The sequence below is a fragment of the Drosophila willistoni genome (assembly GCF_018902025.1).
Source record: "Drosophila willistoni isolate 14030-0811.24 chromosome 2L unlocalized genomic scaffold, UCI_dwil_1.1 Seg168, whole genome shotgun sequence".
NCBI classification, from domain to species: domain Eukaryota; kingdom Metazoa; phylum Arthropoda; class Insecta; order Diptera; family Drosophilidae; genus Drosophila; species Drosophila willistoni.
This window is the reverse complement of record NW_025814047.1, coordinates 6,690,308-6,710,589: the sequence shown is the minus strand read 5'-3', so window position 1 is coordinate 6,710,589 and position 20,282 is coordinate 6,690,308. Positions and strand designations below refer to the sequence as shown.

Below are 20,282 nucleotides of genomic sequence, written 5' to 3'. Positions count from 1 at the left end.
GATCGTCTCTAGAAGAAGAGAGGAATCTCACAAGAAAGATCGTTAAAGAAGAAGAAGAAGCAGAGTAGAGATCGTCAGTAGCAGGACGAGAGAGCAGCAAAATCGCGAGAGAGTGGCAAATGAGTGGGAGAGCAGCTTCTGCACTTTCACTCTCTCACCACCTGCTTCGCGCATATAAAAGAAGCTCCATTTGCAGATCGCAAGGCAATTGCTGCGCGGGCGTTCTAGAGATCGGTCGTGCGGCTTGTTTTTATCCAGTAAACTTTAGTGTGAGATCAAAATAAATACAAATTTAAAATTAAAATTTATTTTTCTATATTTTCCAATAAAAATGTGACTTTAGTTTATAAATTCGTGTTAAAAAAATTGAATCAAAAAATAATAATAAAGGAAACCATATTATTGACTTTTGTGAAGTGCTTTTTAACCAATTTTTATTAAACAAATTTCTCAAATTAGTCAAATCTAGGAGTAGTTAAACTTAAGCTGAAATATAAATATTGAATTAAATTTTAATTATTAAAAAATCCGAATTCCTTCGTCAGAAATTAGTTTTAAATCTTTAGCTCATTTAAAAATATTAATAAAATAAATAAGTTGATTTTTTTTTTAACTTTAGATTGATTCTATATTTTTTTTTTTAAATTTGTATTCACTTTCCAACTTTTAAAAATAAATTTACTTTAAGTTCTCAGAAACGTCAAACAAATTTTAGTTCAGTCTTAACAGTTTTATTTTTCAAAATTGAAATTTCTGCAGTTTAGTGTAATAATTTCTCAATCAATCTCGCACAGTAGAAAGTGCTTGGAAATCGGGGACTACCCTTACTCCCACCAAGTGTGTCTGTGTATGTGTGTGTGTGGTGTTAAAAAGCTTTTCACAGAACTTTTCTTTATTGATTCTCCTCTTCTTCTATTTGCAGCGTTAACCAAAAGGAGCAGCAGCAGAGCAGAGCGAAAACCTAAAAATATAATTTTTCCTTTTATAGATAAAAAAAAATATTGTAAATTTTATTCAACATGTCGCGTTCAAGTATTTTGTTTAATAATTCCTCAGTGAATTTAGAGACTAAAAAGTTTAATTAACCCAAAAAGAACAAAAGCCGCTAAAAAATAATTTATAAAAAGTGTTAAGTAAAGTCTATCAAAAGACAATAATAAGTCGTTAAAACATCGCGTGTTTTGTAATTTTTCTTATTGTGTGGGGTTAATTAAAAAAATTAAAATAAAATAAAAGTGCAATCAGATAGAAAAATTAAACGGAAAAGTGCAATAAAAACAAGGAAGACACATACATTCCAGAGAGAGAGAGAGAGAGAGAGAGAGAGTAACCCCCTCAATCTCTTTTACGAATATATATTTATATATATCACAGTTTTCGACCATTCCATTCAGTTTTAATTCGAATTTATTTTTGACGGCTAAGTGCCTAATGGCAAGTTCGCTTAACAAGACGAGACACAGGCGCAGATTGGCTGCGATCTCGTTTCTATCGAATATCTCATTAGATGGCACACACAGGGATACAAAATTTGGCGCAACATTCGGTAGCAGCATCATCTGCGGCACGCAGCAGCATAAGCATCCCAATAACGCAGCGCAAACGTTGGGACAAAGTAACACAGGATTTGGAGCCGGTGGCTATCATCAGCATTATCAACAACATCATCAACAACGAAGGCCGCAGCAGCACCAGCAACAGCAGCAGCAGCAAAAGCAAAATCATCACCAGAAACAGCAGCAGCAGCAGCAACAATACCAACAACCGAATGGAGCCGCATCCATATTACTTTGCAATGCCGATATCCATATGGGAGGCAGCGGATCCACTGGCTCCACAATCTGTGGCACCTTTGGATTGGACGATGAAATCTCTGGCTCTCAGGCTACTGCCGCCAGTGATGGTGATGAGCATTTTAGTGAAACTGAAAATATGGGTCAATACTTGATGAATGTGCTAATGCCAGCCGGCGGTGTCATCAGCCAGATGCAGCCGGTTGAGAGACGCAACATAAAGCGACCCACATCGGGCAGTGGCAATAATAGTATGAGCATCAATAGGGGCAAGCAGCAAGAGCAGCCGCAACGCCCTTCGACAGCAGGCGGCAGCGGTGGATCGGGTGCCGAGAGTGGCAGCGATTCGGATAGCATAAAAATACCGCTCAAAATGTCCAATTTGGGCAGCGGCGGTGCAGCTAAGCTATTACCCCTAAGGGAACGGTAAGTTTTATATCAAGAATATATTTTTAAACTTAAAGTTTCTATACGAAAGTGTCTTATCTAGAGCAGAGGCGCATATAGAGATGTGAAATTTGGGTGAACTTTGACCCTTAAAGTATGCAAAACAAATAGTTTTTTTATGCTTGTAACTTAAAAACTGTCTATAAACCATATTTGTGTCATATTTTATCCAAAATTTCTTCACACGTTTCAAAAAACGGATTACTACACTGCTTATTGCATACTTTAAGGCGCAAAATTTATCCCAGATCCGCCTAGAGACTTATATCATTGGTATTATTGGGAATTTCTTTACTTCTATGTCATGAAATGTTAGTAATTACTTATAATTCTTATCTATCCGAATTATGTTTTCCATGCATTACTCATTCTATTTTCCATTTTCCTAGACAGTAAAGTCCAATTTATTTAAGGTGATTTCTTTGTTTCTATGTCATCGATTTGATATATTTTTCACGATTCTTACCTATCCCAATTATATTCCATGCATTACTCATTCCATTTGTATTCCAATTTACTTCCTTCCACCTGACGAACATATATTTCTGATGCATGGGGGCTCAATGTGGGGCATTTGATTGGCAACTGACGTCAAAATGGGCGAATATAAGTTCTTTGAAAAATTCTTTTTCCCCGTTTGTGTGGGCAATTTCCGCATAAAGTCAATTGACACCTGACAACTAATTTGTTTCTCGAAAACCTTTTTCTTTTTTTAAATTTAGAATCAATTGAGACAATACCAAACTGACTAAAACAGCTGTTTTAAAGGTTTTTGACATTTCGCACGCTGTTAAATTTAGGCTGGAGTGATGATGATGATGACAATGATAGTAGTGCCCCTCCCCCTTTTTACTCCTCCTCCTCCTCCTCCTCGTATTCGCCTGTCAACGTGTGTTCATTCAATTAACATTAAATTAAAAAGCGTGCCGTTCAAATTTGTTTAAACAAGACAACAATTGCATGTGAGCTATGTAGAAGGAGGGCAACGGGAGGCGCTCTCAGATAGGGTGTTGGTTTTGATGATTGAAGCTTTTGTGTATTTTTACAGCAAATTCATTTAGTTCGGCTCCTCCTAGTCACGCACTTTAAACGCTTGTCAACGTTAAATCATCTTAAAAATAGTCATCAAAAAAAAACCCCACAGCGTTAAATAATCGCACGCAACAATTTTGATGTGTCATTAAAACTTTCGGCGAATCCTTTTTGCTCTCACTATTTCCGCTTGTTGTAATAATAAAAGCTTGCCTCAAGGAGCACCAAAATAAAACAAAAAGCTCTCACTAACAATGCCAATGGTTACATTGAACTCTTGCTCTTGCTCGGTTTTTTGTTATTACAATGCAACTCGCCCGCTCGTTGCGCTTTGGCAAACTGACCTTGTTTCTTATATATGTATATATATGTGTATGTATATGTATATTCGCGCTCTGTTGAGAGCTTGGCATGTGTCAATACCCTGCATACTGCACATAAAATGCAAATGGCTACATTAAGATTATCAAAGTGTTCGCAAATGTTTTACAGGTTTTGTCATTCTCATTCGAATTGATTTTTCAGTCATTCATGCAATTTTCTATTGCACGACTAGGCAACCAGAAAGTGTCGTGACCTACCTTATTAAGGGAATTATATTCTCTTCCCAAAGCGATCTACATTCTATTTGAGTCTGACTTTAACATATTTTAACCATACATTTTTTTGGCAGTTTACGATCTTTCAAAACTAAAGCTTGGCCCCTTAAATTGACAAATCGCGCTTTATATAATCTTTATTTGATTGTATTAGATTTCAGCCAAACTTTGCGGTTTTATAACTTTTAATTTGGTATAGAGTGTTCACAATTCTTCATCTTCACGAAAAACTTTTCAAAATTTATTTATTTAAATTTGTGGTTTATTTATTAAATGAATAATATAACAATAAAAGTGAAAAATTTGTTTATCAAATTTGTCAAATTTCGTTTAATGTTTAAACAAAGAATGTGGGTTAAATTTATTCTTATTTTTGTTTTATTTTTTGTAAATTTATGAAAGTAAAAAATTTAGATACAGAATTTGTACAATTTTGTCTAATGTTTTTCAATTTTTTTTTACTTTTAATTAGGGATTACAATGTTTAGATTTTTTTCTAATATTTCAAAAATTTTCATTTACATGGTACATATTTTTTTGAAAGCAAAACAATCAAAATTTATTAGGTATAATTTAAAAGTTCAAAATGTCTGAAAATCTTTTCCCTTATTTTATTATTATAAAATATTTAATTTTGGCAATTAATACTCTGTTCATTTTAATAATTGTTCTTGAATGGCATTTAAAATATTAAAAGTAAAAGTATCAAAAGATGAACTTTAAAATGGTTTGCTATAACCTCAAATATGGGCATAAATTTCCTTTATTTGCACTTATGATTATCATAACCTCAAATATAGGCGAAATTCGTTATATTTACACTTTTTGATTAGCATATCTCCAATAAACCAGATGTTCAATCTGTACTTTTGGGCATAGGGTTTCGATTCAATGCGCCAAAGGTAATGGTTTCTTGATATAAAGTTTGACACTTTTTTTAGGATATATATTATAGAAATTCCGATTCATAATTCGCTGCTAGATGAAGTTTATGATGTCAAAATGGCAAATTTAGAACTTTTCCCATTATTAATATTTATTATAACCATGCCTAATTTACTCCTGTTCAATAAAGAGCATTTCCAAGTCGTTGTCCTGATAAAAGTTTTATAGTTTACTTCTCCCCCTTCCGTTGTTCATTATGCTGCCTCCTTCATCCTTCCATTTTAATTAATGTTTATCTATATGCTAAAAAGGCTCAATTTAATTTCATTTATTTAGATGAATTTTTGCAATTGTTTGCCAAAAATCTGATTAAATTTTGGCATAAATCCAATTGGCTTTTCATCGATCCGACGACGGGAACATTTGTTAATAAAATGTCACACATCGTATATAGTTTTCTTTTTGTTCTATAGTAATTTAATTTCAATTTACTATAAAGGAAGTTTATAAATATTTTCTTATCATCATTTTAAATGGCCTTATACATTTGGTTTGACATGGGCCAGATAAGATTAGTAGGCTTGATGTTCTTATTTTTTATTAGTCGGAGATGTATTATCTTTAGAACAATGACTGGAGTAATCTACGACTATATATATGTATTTGCTATATCTTATCTGATTTCTATTGTTTGCAAAATTAATTTACTGCAAGAAATAAAAGGAGATCATGATGACATGATCAGTAATATAAACAAGCAAATTATTGGAATTGACTTGATCTTTGAAAGTACTGAGAAATGATATTTGAGTGAATAATTATGGTTTGTTCCCATTAATTGACGACATTCGTATAGTTCTACGAGCTTCGATTGAGAACTGATTTCTTGATAGTCAACAAATTTGCAAAGGCTTCGATTTCTTTAATTAGTTCAAAGAATGCGTTTGCTCTTAGATCTTTTATACTGAATTGTTTGCATATTCTTCAAAGCAATAATATGATTTTGTTTTTAAAGAGATATTATATATTTTTAAGAAAACTCTGGGAATTCTTTGATTTTGTCTCAGATCAAAAAATTGTATTATGAATTTAGATCAATTTTTAAGGCTGGATACGGAAAATTAATATTCAACGACTAAAAGTTTGAAAGTTGAACAAATAATAATATAAATATGTACCTTTAGACACTCCGAGGCAATTAGAAATAGAATCGAAAATCGAATTAAAATTGGGCTCAAATATAATTGGTAACTTTTGGAAATCGTAGGAATCGGTCATAATCATTAAGTTGTAATTAAATATTTTCTAATCAGAGATCCTATTGACCCAAACAAGACTTACATACCTTTACATTATATGTGTATATATTTAAGGTCTATTTCTATCTAATTCTATTCTATTTTTGAGTCAGTTAGTACTCCATACTTAGAGTTTAGAAAGAATCTTACAATTAGAGTTACACTTTTGAAAAAAAAGGATAGTAGACCTCTTTTAGAGGTTTCATTCTATTCGTAAATTTCAAAATGTTTCACAGTTAGAATAATTAGTGGGTGTGACTTTCTTTTGTTTTATCGTTATCTAACTAATTGGTTAGTTCTTGCTTAAAGGCAAATCACTGTAATTAATGAAATCTTGTATAGGTATAAAATTTAATCGAGATATGTGTTTGTATTATAAAGTTCGGATTCTATTCTACTAGCTCTGTGGAATCTTATGAATGACCAAGAGCCTGTTTAGTCAAAAGATCGAAAAGTTATATATATTGTGTTAAATATAAAAGATCATGAAAGCTCACTTTGTTTATTTTTCACCGAAGTTAGTTAATCAATGGAATTACCATTAGTTGAAATAGATATCTATTTAGATCTAGATATTTAGTATTATATATCTAGATATTTTAGTATTATTCTTGTTAACATACTAAATGCAACTAATCGTTTTTAAATTTATTTCATAATTAAAATATGTAAATTTTTGTGACCTCAATTGCATTCAACCGCAGTTTGTCAATACTTCGCTTAGTCTTTATCAAAACTTAGCTGTCGACTAAACGACAATAGTCTTTGTGTGAATATTTTAAGTAATTAGTCATGCATTGAGTGTTGGAGAAATATACAAATATAAAAAAAATAGAAAATGTAGAATTTGCAGTTTTCAACTTGAAGTTATTTACATTCCTCAAACTCCTCAGCCGCCCTCTCGTTCCTCCAACTAAACTTGATCTTTGTTTGATTTGTTTTTTGTTGTTATTTTTTGTGTGTGTTGTTTTCCCCATTTCTGTTTTGCTTTAGTCTTCCATTTTGCTTTCGTATGAAACAAAACAAAAAGCTTTATACCGAAAAGCGCTTGGAACCACTTTGAACCGCTTTCAAAAAGACACAACAAAACACAAAAAAGAGAGCCAATGCGAAGTAAGGGAAACCAAGCCACTTCTACCACGACTCTTATCGTGGGCCATAAAGATATAAACAGAGGCTGAATGACTGGTCATATCAAAGTATATACATATATGCATATGTATGTACATTGCTTATATCGAGTTGTTATCTATGATGGTATTAGACTTTACTTAGGGTTTTAGAGACAATATTTCGTAAAGGGTTGCAAAAATTGCACTAGTGACACACATTTCGATGCCTTGTCATTATTGCAACCCTTTTTGTTTTTTTTTGTTAAGAATTTTCTATCTTATAAAAGAAAAAGAGAACCAAACTGGTTCTTATTACGTTGTTGTTACGTTGCTTCAAGGTTAACACAGTTTGTGGGCCAGGATATACATATGACATATGGTGGAAGAGAGTCGGGGGGTGGGTTAAGGCTTTTTTCAAAAGCTGCGTGTACAGGTTTCTCTGACGCGCCATTGACATTGACCTTGAACATGGACACAAGGCGAAGGCAAAAGGAAGCTTTAGCCGGTTGTCCTTGAATGAAACCATCGATGGTACATGCCTTCCTTCTACCCACTCCACTCCATGTTCCAGTATTCCAGCTGGCAAACGAGGCATTAAATCAAATTATTAAACCCATGACGCAATTTTTGCATGAATGGAAACTGAGAAGGAGATAGAGAGATGAACAGAGAGAGAGAGAGAGAGAGAGAGTACAGAGTTGTTTATGTTTTTGCGCTTCATTCAAAACTCCACCAAAAAGGAGAAGAAAAAAGACAAGATCATATTTCAAAACAACAAGAACTGGACATAAGTAGTTTGTTTTGGTTATTCCCGGCTTGTATCTCATCATCCTCAATTTACGATCATTTTGATTATCTCATGGATGAAGGCAGAGTTTTGGCATACGCAGCATATTCCCACAGGAAGTTGAGGGAGTTTCGCATTACAAAATATTTTTATTAGCAACAAACTTTGTTTTGTTTTGTTTTGGTTTTTATTCTTACTGGAATGCTGGCTTGCTGCTGCTGAATTGATGAATTTCTTGTTTATGTTTATGCGAATTGTAGAACGGAAATAACAGAAAAACAAAAACTCTATATGTAATTGAAGCTTTGTGGGTAAATTTGTAACACTTTGTAGAACTTAATAGAATGACATCTGCTGCTGCTTTTGCTGATGATGATGCCAAGAGAATTCTTTTTGAATAACTCAGGGGAAACTCTAACTGGGGAAATTAGAGACATTAATCGGATTCGTTTGAGTTTCTAAATTACATTTCCTTTAACTTGATGCCACTTAATGTCTCTAAGAAACAAAGTTTCATATTTTCATTAATTTGTTTTGATTTATGATGGAAGATCTTAGACTTCCTGTGAGCTGTTATTACGGCAGAGTACATTTTTGGAAAATGTATATGGAAGTTATACCAGATTAGGAGGTGATGAAGCTCTTGAAAATGCATTCCTTTCGATCTTCTTTAAACTCTGAACCATTGTTAATCTTCTAAGGGAAGTCTTAACTATTTAAGCGATATATTTAAGTGTTATAGACTATTAATAATAGTGTTTAATAAAACATAATACTCATTATTCTCATGATTTTTGTCCATCTTTCTTGGATTGATATAATACTTAGAAATATCTAAAGATTTGTCTTAAAACTTTGGTAAGAAGTTTACTTTACTATTTTATTATATATGTTTTAGATCCAGAGTATAATTTTTGACAAATACTAAATTCTTCAAAATAAATATAATATTTACGAGTATTTTATAGAAAAAAGTGTATAGTGTAGGATCTCTGTAAAAATTTCAAGGGATGAAATCAATAAATTTAAGGAAATAATTGTCCTTTGATATCACCGTTTTAGAAGTTTGAAAGTTGAAATATTCTTTATGTGGGAAGAAATTACCCTTATTTGATCCTCCGATGATTGAATATAAAAATATCTATATAATATTGAAGAGCTTTTGTAAGAGGTTCTGTTACTACTTAAGATATGTTATATGTATTTTAGATTCTGATATATCTTTAACAAGATGACAGTAAAATTGTAATTAATATATGTATACCTTAAAGATCTAATTCCTACGCCTTTCAGACACAAACTGGTAAAATATATCGTAGTGCCTTTTTCATATAGTGGAATTAATTAACATAATACTAAACCTTTCAAATGGTTTAGAAGGATTCTAAAGATTACCGATTACTGTATATGTTTCTTATGTCTATTTAAAATGAGTTTTTTAGAATCGCAGTTGTTGTCTTCTTTTATTTCCGATTCCATATCTATAGACATTCCGACCTTTCTCAACTAAATATACCCAACTATATGGTATATTAACTTTAACAACTTGCCCATTTCTCATAAAATATTGTTTATATGCACATAAATTTTAAAATAATATACAAAAACCCGCTTATACAGTATTTTTAGAAAAAAGAATTGCTCATTAATCACAATAATTGTAGCTATTTTTAATGCCTATTTCACCTTGATAGAAAACACACTTTTCTTTCATCTGAACACGATTCATTACACTAAAACGTGCCAATTGTTCGATTGAAATTCATGTAAAATGTCAGCCAGGTGAACTCAAAACTTTGAAGCCTAGTAAAATGTTAGATGAATGACTATTTTCCATTTCATTCATGAATTTTTACTATTGTTACGCTAAAAGACTAAGTGTAATAATGTGATTTGCTTCATATATATATTCTACGAAATGCAATTAGGCCAAGAACAAAGAAGTAGGCTCTCTCTCTCTATATATATATATATATACCTAAACCAATTGGATTGTTTATACAATTTTCTCCACTGTCCCAAGCCCAAAGCCAAACACAACTGTGGGGGATCTCCTGATATGAGTTTTTTTCCATTCCCTTTTTCTTATTCTTGTGCACATATTCAACAATATAAGCTACTAAATGTGTAAGCAAATATATATGTATATATATATACATATTTGTATGTATATAATTTTCACATCTAGACACGAAAGCAAAATATTGTACATACAATTTACTAAAATGAAATGAAAAATGAAATGTTTAATTGCCTCCACTGTAAATTGCCTTTGTGCCTTTGTGTCTGAGTCTGATGTGTGGCAATCAAATCAACTGAGTCAATTTGCGCTTTTTTATCAAAGTTGACTTTTGTTTTGTCATCATCATCGTTTACTTCGTTATCATTATTAACGTCATTATCATCATTATGAGGTCTGTCTGTTTAGACTTGTTATCAGCTTGTTTATGAAACAGAAATTCTATTTTCAAGCTCACCAAAATATACGGAAAAAATAAGTATTTCAATTTAATCACGTGTAGCCAGATGTGCAAACTTATGGACGGCCATCTAAAAGCAAATTTTGGTTAAAAGTTTAAACAAAACAAAAGGCAATAATAATAAATAACCGATATGCATGAACAAACAATTTTTGAATACACTACGTTAAGTTAAGAAGAAACTTATGAATTTTAAAGGCCTTTGTTCACTTTTTGGTTTTCTTTTGGGGAAAGAGCGCCACCTAGCGTTAGAAATACGAGATAGACTTCCATTTATTAGTTAATACATCTATTACTCTCAGTGTCTATACTTTTAAGCGATTTGATATAAAACTTGTAACTTTTTAACTCAAGATCTAATCTAATTTTAAGTCTCAAACTTAAGATCTAATCAAATTTGAAGTAATCTATTTCATATTTAATCAAATGTATGATTATTAGCACTATAAAATACGTCAATCTTTTGTCGGAGCTTAGTGACATTCACTTCTAAGCAAATTTAGGTTCAAGATTTCGACGTAGAATGGAATTAGATCTTATCTAAAGTTTCTAATTCAAGATCCAAACCAATTGGAAGTTCCTTACTCGAGATCTAAACATTTTCTGTTTCCCAAATTAAGACCTGATAGTACTCTAAGCGCCATGGTCAAGATCTGAAAGCATTGTAAGAAAAGCAATGTTAAATTATTGAAAGTTATTAGAACCAAATTGTATTCGAAACTTGCAAGATCTACAAGGTCTATCCTTACTTAAGAATAGTCGTCATGCCATTTATTATACGCTCTACACATTTCCAAATACATTAATGTACCCTATTTATGACTGTAGAGTATCTGGGATATGCAAATAATTTGTTTTTTGTTTGGTTTTAAACAAGTTTGGTAACCGGTGTGAGCCGATTATTTTATGGCTTGGCTCAGGTTGTTTTTTTTTTAAAGCAAGACTTGCAAAGGCATCGGAAAAACGCCAGAGAAATGCTCAAAATACGCTCATTATGACACTCAACTACATTTGAGTTAGTTTCTTGCATGAGTACCTATAATATATATATATTTTTTGGATGACGCAAATCTAGTGTACGTGTGTGACATTATCAAATCCTCAAACTAGAAAAATACAATACAAACAAAATTTGATTTTGAAAAGGCAAAAAAAAGCGACATGAAAAAAAAAACCGATAAGACAGCTAGCCAAAAGCAGTCAAAGCTGGTCAAAAGCAAAACGGCAAAAAAAAATTAATACCAAACACCATATAATCAGGTTAGGAATACACAAAAACAATAATTGCTTGTAAACAAATAACCAGCACAAAAGGTAAAGCAGAAAATTGCCAACAACAAACGAACGCAAAAGAAATAAAATTGTTTATATGAGCAAAAGAAAAAAAAAATTAAATAAAAGTTGCCATACATTTACATTTAATTGAAGGTTAATTTTTAAGAATAAAAACACAAGAAAAGCGCAAAGAGGATGGGAGAAAAAGAACATTATCATATAAGGAGAATATATTTATACAATCTTTCGATTTCGCTTACATGTCGTTGTTGCAAAAATATAAGAATTGGTAAACATTATGTACATACATCTTTACAGGTGAATAAATTATGCTTTATTGGCCATTCAAATGCATTTCAGTGATTACAAATTTGAAAATAGTCTAAATCATTAAACAAGTTTATCAGACATTGGCACTATGTCTTATATTATAAAAGATGAAAAGATATATAATATGTCTAAACTCCAAAATGTATATAAGTAGTTTGCATGAACTAAAAGCTATCTATATCTGTAGATCCTTCTTTACAGATTTGTGGCTCCTTCAGAATTGAAAATTTAATTGGCATCTTAAGTAGATGCGTTTTCAGAGATAAAAAATTTACAAATGTGGATTACAAGTAAATCAAATATGTTTTAATTAAAAAATTTATTTTATAAAAATTTGTCGTTAGCTTACTTGATACGACGTTAATTTTGATATTTGTAAGTCGATTTTAGGATTGGATTTCTCTTTAAGACAGATCTACGTTTTTAAAAACAATAGAGAGTCCTTAGTCTTTTTAATTTGTAAGGCTAATTTTGATGTCTTTTTGTGTTCTTAAGCGAAAAATCAAAGTTGATAGGACATCATTTTACATATGAGACATTTTTAGCTCGTGGCTTCGTTTAAATCGAATAAATCAATGACATTCTCTTGAAACGATTAATTTCAACTTAATAAAGTGGCTTTTTATGTTTAATTTAAAAGCATTTAATGTATTCAACAAATGACTTTATATGTATAAAATAATAAAATTATATCATCAACAGCTAGTTATTGTAGAATGCTTTACAGTCAAATCACTTTTTATCTAAGACCACAAATGTCTGTCAGATCTTTAAGATAATTTTTTTAGAATTTCTAATGGATCTCTTATACAAATAGTTTTTCCCCTCGTCAAAGATAAATAATATGTTGAATCATTATGATAAATGATTGTTGAAAATTTAAATATTGTTTGTTCAAAGACCAGGCGCCCAGCGTTGCAGAGGCGTAGACAGTTAGAGTTCCACAAACAATCAAAAAAAAAAAAAAACCAAACTATCAAAAAATGGCCGCACTCACACACTCTCACGCACCTGCACAAACACACCAACACTTACACACACACACGCACATAATCACAAACATATGGTGGCCTAACACTTGCATATGCAGTTATTGTTTGCCCTCTCTCACTCTCTCGCATAGACACACGCACGCTTGTCTAATCTGCCGTTATTAATAGAAGAAGAGAAGAGCATAGGGCCCCTATGCTTATCAGTGAGAGAGAGAGAGAAATACAGATAGACACGCACTCATTAGCGAGTCAATAAGTTACACAACGCAATGCGTCGAGGTTATGTTGGTGGGGCCCTTTGGATTCATCGCATAGCGCGTCTTCTTTTTTTCCATTTACTTTTCTTTGCCTCCCTTTGCTTGCTGTTCGCCTGTTAGAATACTCCAACTAATTAACGAGTTATGACAGGGCTTGGCGCCACCTTTATCATCATCGCCCCACAATTTTTCACTTTTCCAGATGGGGTTTAGCCTAATTAATGGTTTTTAGCTTGTAACCTCGACCTAGACCAATTATCTCAAGGTACTTGACCAGGCGTTCATCGTGCATTAGGAAGTCGTTGCCCTTACCAAAAAAAAAAAAACAAACTCAAAAACCTACCACGACGCACGATCGCAGGTCAGTTGGCCCTTCTCTGTGTGTGTCTGTGGATTTTTAGTTTTTCTGTTTGCCTGTGAAAATATCGATCATGCGCTGAGGGGTGTGAAAATTTAAGAAACCACATGCAACCAGTAGTGTGAAAGAGACCCAAACACATGGTTGTTTGTGTGTCTGTGTGTGTGTGTCCAATGTCACTGAATTTATAAATAACGCGATGTATTTATATCAATCTACAAAAACTGCCTCCAAGGTCCTCCAAGTCATAGTGTTTATGGTTTTATTTTTTTGTGTTCGACTTGTTTTACTTTGTTGAGCGCCTAATCATACTAAGATCTTTTTTCGGGGCCTTTGTGTTTTAATACACCACAAACTATTCTAACGCAATATCCTTCCTCTCTGTTTTCTTCTACTTGCAGCACTTTTAGCAATGGGGCCGCAAGTGAGAAAAATCTACAGCCCGAGAGACGGGCACGTTTGAATACCGCACCGGGAATGCGTGCAGGTGTCGCTTCTGTGGGTTCCTCCCAGAATCCCAACAGCATCAGCACCAATAGCATTCTAGTCGGTGGTGGAAACCTCAAACGTGGCTATATATTGAGTGGTTCCAGCGTTAGTCACATCACAGATGATAGCAGTACCGAGAGTTTGGCCCCCATTGGTGGCAGTTTTCGCAATAGCCTAAGTAAATCGGTCCAAATAAGCGATAGTCGACGGGGAACAACAACACTTCAAGGACTAAATGGTCAGCGGGATGAGCGTATGGTATTGGTATCGAGAAAAGTTCCATTTTTCATCTTTTCCGCTCTGCCCTATTACAAGGGTAAAAATGGAAGGTGAGTTCAAACAAAACTGAAATCTTTAAGAATGTTATTAAATTGAGTTTATTTTTTTTCAGAGCTGAATTCCGCAAGGAGGATCGTCGTCGTCGTAATCCATCAACATCACGTCCTTTGAGTTCAATTAATGATGCTCCCTTTGATCCTTTCGATTTGCTGGGCATACAAAAGGCCGAAAGTGGTCAGGTAAAGTATTGAAATTGTTTTTATTTGAAAACTTGAATTCATATCTTCGTTTTTCTCTGTTTTTAGGACATTTCTTATGGCCATTTATTGATACCCTCACGACAATATGAAAAGGAGCGCAAAAAGCATGGCAATGCCTCAACAAATCCATCTATTTTTGAAAATCAAATGGAAATTACCAGTACAGCAGCCCTTAAAAATCATGGCATAGCGAGGTTGGTTTGACCTTAAATTAAACCACACAGATATATTAGGATATATACATATATATAGAGAGAGAAAGAGTTTTAGGTTTACAAAACACACATTCGAGTCATTTAATATTGTCATTTTATACCATTTCTTCTTCATGTCATACATTTCAAACATTTCCATGTCATATTCTCATCATATATATACATACATGCATACAAATATGTGTATAAATCCAATTAACCAATCCCAAAAAGATTATAAGATGAATATATAGTTAGGAAATTAAGGATAATTTGAAGCTCAATTAAAGAAGAAGTTATGAGGCCTCTAAATATCTTGTAAATATGATAGAACTATATAATTTCTAACCAAAAGGTTTCAATTAACCAAACCTAAAAAGCTTATACATTATAAGATAAGGATCTAGGTAGGAAACTATGAAAGAATTAATGACTCTATTGAGGTCCCAAAATATCTTGTAAATATGTTAGAACTTTACAATTTTTCACCAAAAAATTCAAATTTAAATTACTCTGCATTCACTTCTTCCATATGGTCCACATTTAGTAATATTTAATAATAACTACATAGAATTTGTTATAGGAAAACCTAGTTAATAAATACACTTTAGGAAAAATCCTTTTTGTTAACAAGAATTAGGACTTCCGGTAATAGTTTTCCTTACATTGCAAACCTTTTTCAAATTTGTAAAATAAAAATCTATCAATCAGTCAAGTTTAATCAATATTTAATGATGAAGAACAATTTAGCTGAAGAATGTCCAAAAATAGATTTATATTTTATGATATTGACAAGAGTCATATAATGTTTATGTGAAATTTGATATTCATATAACTGGCTTCACCTTGTTGTTAACAATTTGAGCTGATTGTTGCAAGAAATTTGAGAATTTATTACGCATTAATTGCAATTTGCTGAATAAGCCCATTTGGAAAATTTACACCTGAGTCCATTTAGCACTTATTGCAACAATTTATATAATATTTACCTAATTAAAAACTTACTTCAGCGTTTTAGTTGTTTTTATTATTGGTCTTTTTTTTTTGCCTACACAGAGTAATCCTAGAACCCCAAAAGAAGAGAATTCTCCCCTCCAAACCCTAAATGAACAAAATTCCAACATTATTTGTAATTGTACTTACATTTTGTGCCATTAACTTGTATTGCTAATCATTTAACGCTTTGCACTACTTCGTTTCAGCACAAAAACCATAACCAAACGTCAAGGCAAATGGTAAATGTTTTTGAAACAGCAGCTAACCAAAAAAGTTACTTTTTCATACATATAAAAAAAAAAAACAATATACATATCAGCTATGGAAATTTTTAAACTAATTCCACCTCAAAGTCATATCAATTTCATCACGAATAAAATGATTTTCCAAAGCTGAAATGTAAATGTAACTCAAATTAATCCTTAAACATAAAAACATATTTTCACAAAAAACACTTCACATAGAGCACACACACATCCAAAAAAAGAAAAGAAAAAAAAACGCTTCAACTAACAACACTAAAAAAAACTTTGCTTTCTATCAAGCTTTACTTTCTTGAGTTTCAAGTTGTATTTGAAAAAAAAAAGAAGATAAATTTACCATTCAACTAAATGGTTTTTACATAAATTTCACAGGTGTTTCACATATGAGAATAACAATCGTAATAATGCGGCCAGTCCAACGCCTGATCTTAAATTGGATATGGATATGGAAAGCATTATATTAGCTGGAGATGCCAGAGGAGTAAGTCTACTTCAAAAACTAATATAAATTCAAAGAGGGAACTAATTTCTAAATATTTTGCTATGCAGTGTCAACAATATTCGGCCAGCATTTTGGATGATCCGGAGCTAATAGCTGGCAAACATCGTACATTGCTCACATTTACCTCATATATGACCTCGGTCATTGATTATGTTAGACCCTCGGATTTGAAGAAGGAGTTAAATGATAAATTTCGTGAGAAATTCCCACAAATTCAATTGACTTTAAGCAAACTAAGAAGGTAAGTTTTTGGTTTTAGTTTTTAAAGGATTATAAACTAATTGTGGTTAATTTTCTTGCAGTATCAAACGGGAAATGCGTCGGATTAACAAACTGGATACACGCATCGATTTGGTTACCATATCCCAGGCATATGTTTACTTTGAGAAATTGATTTTGGCCAATTTGATTAATAAGAGCAATCGCAAATTATGCGCCGGCGCCTGTTTGCTGCTCAGTGCCAAAATGAATGATGTTAAAGGCGATGCATTGAAATCGTTGATTGAGAAAACGGAAAGTGTATTCCGTTTGAATCGCAAAGAGTTAATATCATCGGAATTTGCCGTTTTGGTGGCTCTGGAGTTTAGTCTGCATGTGCCCATGCATGAGGTATTGCCGCATTATCAACGTTTGCTCTATGAATCCTAGAATTGGTCCACGCGCTGCGTCGAAAAAATGCGTTTAATGGCGGCAGCGCAGGCGGTGGGACATCATTTGCTCCGCAAGGGTAGTCGTAAATGAATTGATATGGGACAATGGCCGTGGCATACTTTACGGCTGAGATGTGTACTTAAGAAGGCGTTGCCTACTTTACGGGTGTTGGGTTTAATTCATTTTTTTTTGGTGGAAAACATAATATACAATACAATACAATAAAAACATATTTACCTATTACATATATCTATTATGATATTTAAGCTATTTAGATAAGTTTTGGTAAAAAGTCACAAGAAAACAAAAAGAAAAGAAAACAAAAAAAATTATAAAATATATTATAAATAATTGACAAACAATTTGTAATGCCCAAATAGTTTTCCCCGCCGTTTGAAACCTTCCAATTTTTACATAAGTGTTTAAGTTTTAGCCAAGTTGTGTTTATTTCATTCTTTATTTTTTCCGTTATAGACATTTCAAAAATGAATAAAAACTATATATATATAGAAATGAAATCATAGAACTATAAGCATAGAGCATTTTTACTCTCTCTTGACGTTAACGCTTTGTGGTCAGATAAGTTAAGGCTAGCGTTATCAAACGACAATTGTTAGCCCATAGCTTTAGCTTTACAAAAATGTTAATTTATTCAAATTTCCCTACTGACACATACAGAGAGAACAGAATAACCTACTGTGATCTTCTGAGAGCCGCATCATTAAAGCTAACTAATCCGTTAAAACCCAAAAGAAGATATTCATTTACTTTCGACTGTTTGTAATGTGTCAAGACGGAAGGCAGGAGTGTGTGTGTGTGTGTGTGTGTGTGTGTGTGAACAATCAATCAAAAATCAATAAATTACCAACGATCGATTATTTGTCAGGGCAACAGGCGCACAGCAAGCGGTCACAAGTGGTCCAAATGAAATAAGAACAACAACAATAACAAATGCGGGCGATAACCGAAAATACAAGCCCCCAACTGGATGGAGTATGTGTGTGAGAGTGTGTGTGTTTTTTTCGCTTAAACGTGAGTGGAAAAGGGATAGGAGAGAGGGTGAGAAGGGGGCGAATGAACGCCATGCCTATGCCCTACTACCTGCTGCACATTATGGCTCTCGAGTCTCTGAGTTTGTTTGTTTGTAGCGGCTGTTAACTCTTTTGTCTGATAAGCTATTTCGGGCTACCAGCAATTGGACAGAGGTGGCGGCTCTTCATATACAAGCATGAGGGCAAAGAGAGTGTGTGAGTGTGTGTGAAATGCAATGCCATCGTAATCAGTTTTTCATTTCTGTCTTATCAGCAGAATATTATTTTTCGTTGTCACACACAAGTAAATGGCAATTGACTAGGGAATACCCTTCGTTGCAGTGCCAATGTCATGGAGTTAATTTGTATATTAGGAGCAAGTCTAGAAATTACAATCTTCAAAGTGTTTAAAGGTCATTTGTTAAACATTTCTAGTTTTTCCCCTTAGATGAAAGCAAATAAATGTAAATCACCAATTTCGATCGGTTCTGGCTGAGTTTTTCCACATCGGAATTCCCAATTCCGCAGCATTTCGAAGCTCAGTGGCCTGAATAGGGACGAATTTAGGATTGTGATTGGCAGTCGGATATTATAGAAGTTTTCATGATTTTTACAAATAATTGTGCAAAATTGTATTATTGTAGACAGGTTTTCAATTCGGTATTTTACTCAATGTCATTTATTTTGTCAAAACAGGTTAAATTATGACTTTTTAAATATGCAAGCAACTTGTTTGAAATTTGTTGCATGCTTAAGGGGGCGAATGTCATCCTTTACGCATCCTTAGCCATTAATTTTTAAAAAATAATTGTTTTTTTTTGGGAAATTTTTTTAAAAAACTTATGGACTGCGGAACATCTTGTATGTTGCATACTTTATGGGGTGTATATTCTCGAACCTAAATTAACTTATTTTTACTGCAATACAGTAACAGGTACAGGAAAAGGCGGAGAAGGATACATGTGTATGTATTTGGAAAGCAGTATTTGTATATTTTGTAAATGATTATTATTTTTGAAGAGTGGATGGTTCTTACTCGAGATGTAGTATGAGATATATTAAAGAAAAAAGCTTGAATTGTGAAAAATTTAATAAGGGACAGATGGAAATTAAGGTGAAGACTAAGTTTCGAAATTCTTGGAATTTAGGCGGATAGGATCGTATTTAAAGAAGTACGAATCCAGGAAGAGATACTTTTGAAAATATTCGGAAAATTTCAAAGCTCTATCTTTATTTTCTGTTTTTCTTCTCAACTGGTTTCTGGTGCCGCTAGTATTAAATGTCGGTTTCGTTTTATGTAATTCGTATCTTAAGACGATTCAAATCGAGGAACGAGAGTACTTGCTTATATCTTTGTATATGCAACGTACTTACATCTACTATACATCTCACATGTCAGTAGAGATCTCACATACATTTTTTTTCGAATTTTAAGAACCGGATCTTAAATTGTGTGTTTGTCTTACTTACTCTAAATAGTGCGTCCTTCTACTGCATACATCAGTGCCGGACATAGCCGGTGCCTTTAGCAAATTAGAAAATCTAACAAAATTATGTCTTAAACATAAGTTTTTGGTCAATCTGCCTTTTTTTCAGACTGTATTTTATAATGAATAACAAACAAATTTTTTAAAACACTTAAAAAAATTTATCAAACTACAGCATTAAAAGAGCTTTATTGGTTTTCTTATCTTTGGCATTTTTTGTCTTGCTTAAAAAACAACAACTATAGAAAAGTGGCAGTAACGTTAAGCTAAGAATTTTTCAAATTAATTTTTTTGATTTAAACTTATCTATTTGTCTTAGGTCTTATTCATTTAGGAAATGAATAGTAATCAAAAATCAGTTAATAACGCTCTGGTATTAATATATTTGCTAATACTGCTATATGGTTAATCCTGCACAGTTTTATAGTTTTTTAGAAGCTAACTTATTCAGTCGCTTAGGCCATAAGCTCAGTATATGGACCACA

The 20,282-nt window shown here is 32.7% G+C and overlaps 1 protein-coding gene across 2 annotated transcripts; it reads left to right on the top strand.

Moving 5' to 3' along the window:
- The first annotated feature begins 974 nt into the window (after positions 1-974).
- On the top strand, positions 975-17,526 carry LOC6640829 (CDK5 and ABL1 enzyme substrate 2). Of its 2 annotated transcripts, XM_002063969.4 has the most exons (8): positions 975-2,219; positions 14,047-14,463; positions 14,526-14,652; positions 14,719-14,867; positions 16,070-16,102; positions 16,499-16,607; positions 16,676-16,869; positions 16,931-17,526. In XM_002063969.4, the coding sequence occupies exons 1-8, from the start codon at positions 1,432-1,434 to the stop codon at positions 17,274-17,276; spliced, it is 2,163 nt and encodes a 720-aa protein (XP_002064005.2). In that variant the 5' UTR covers positions 975-1,431; the 3' UTR covers positions 17,277-17,526. The 2 variants fall into 2 exon arrangements, with proteins under 2 accessions (XP_002064005.2, XP_023030904.1); XM_023175136.2 differs by lacking the exon at positions 16,070-16,102.
- Positions 17,527-20,282: the final 2,756 nt, after the last annotated feature.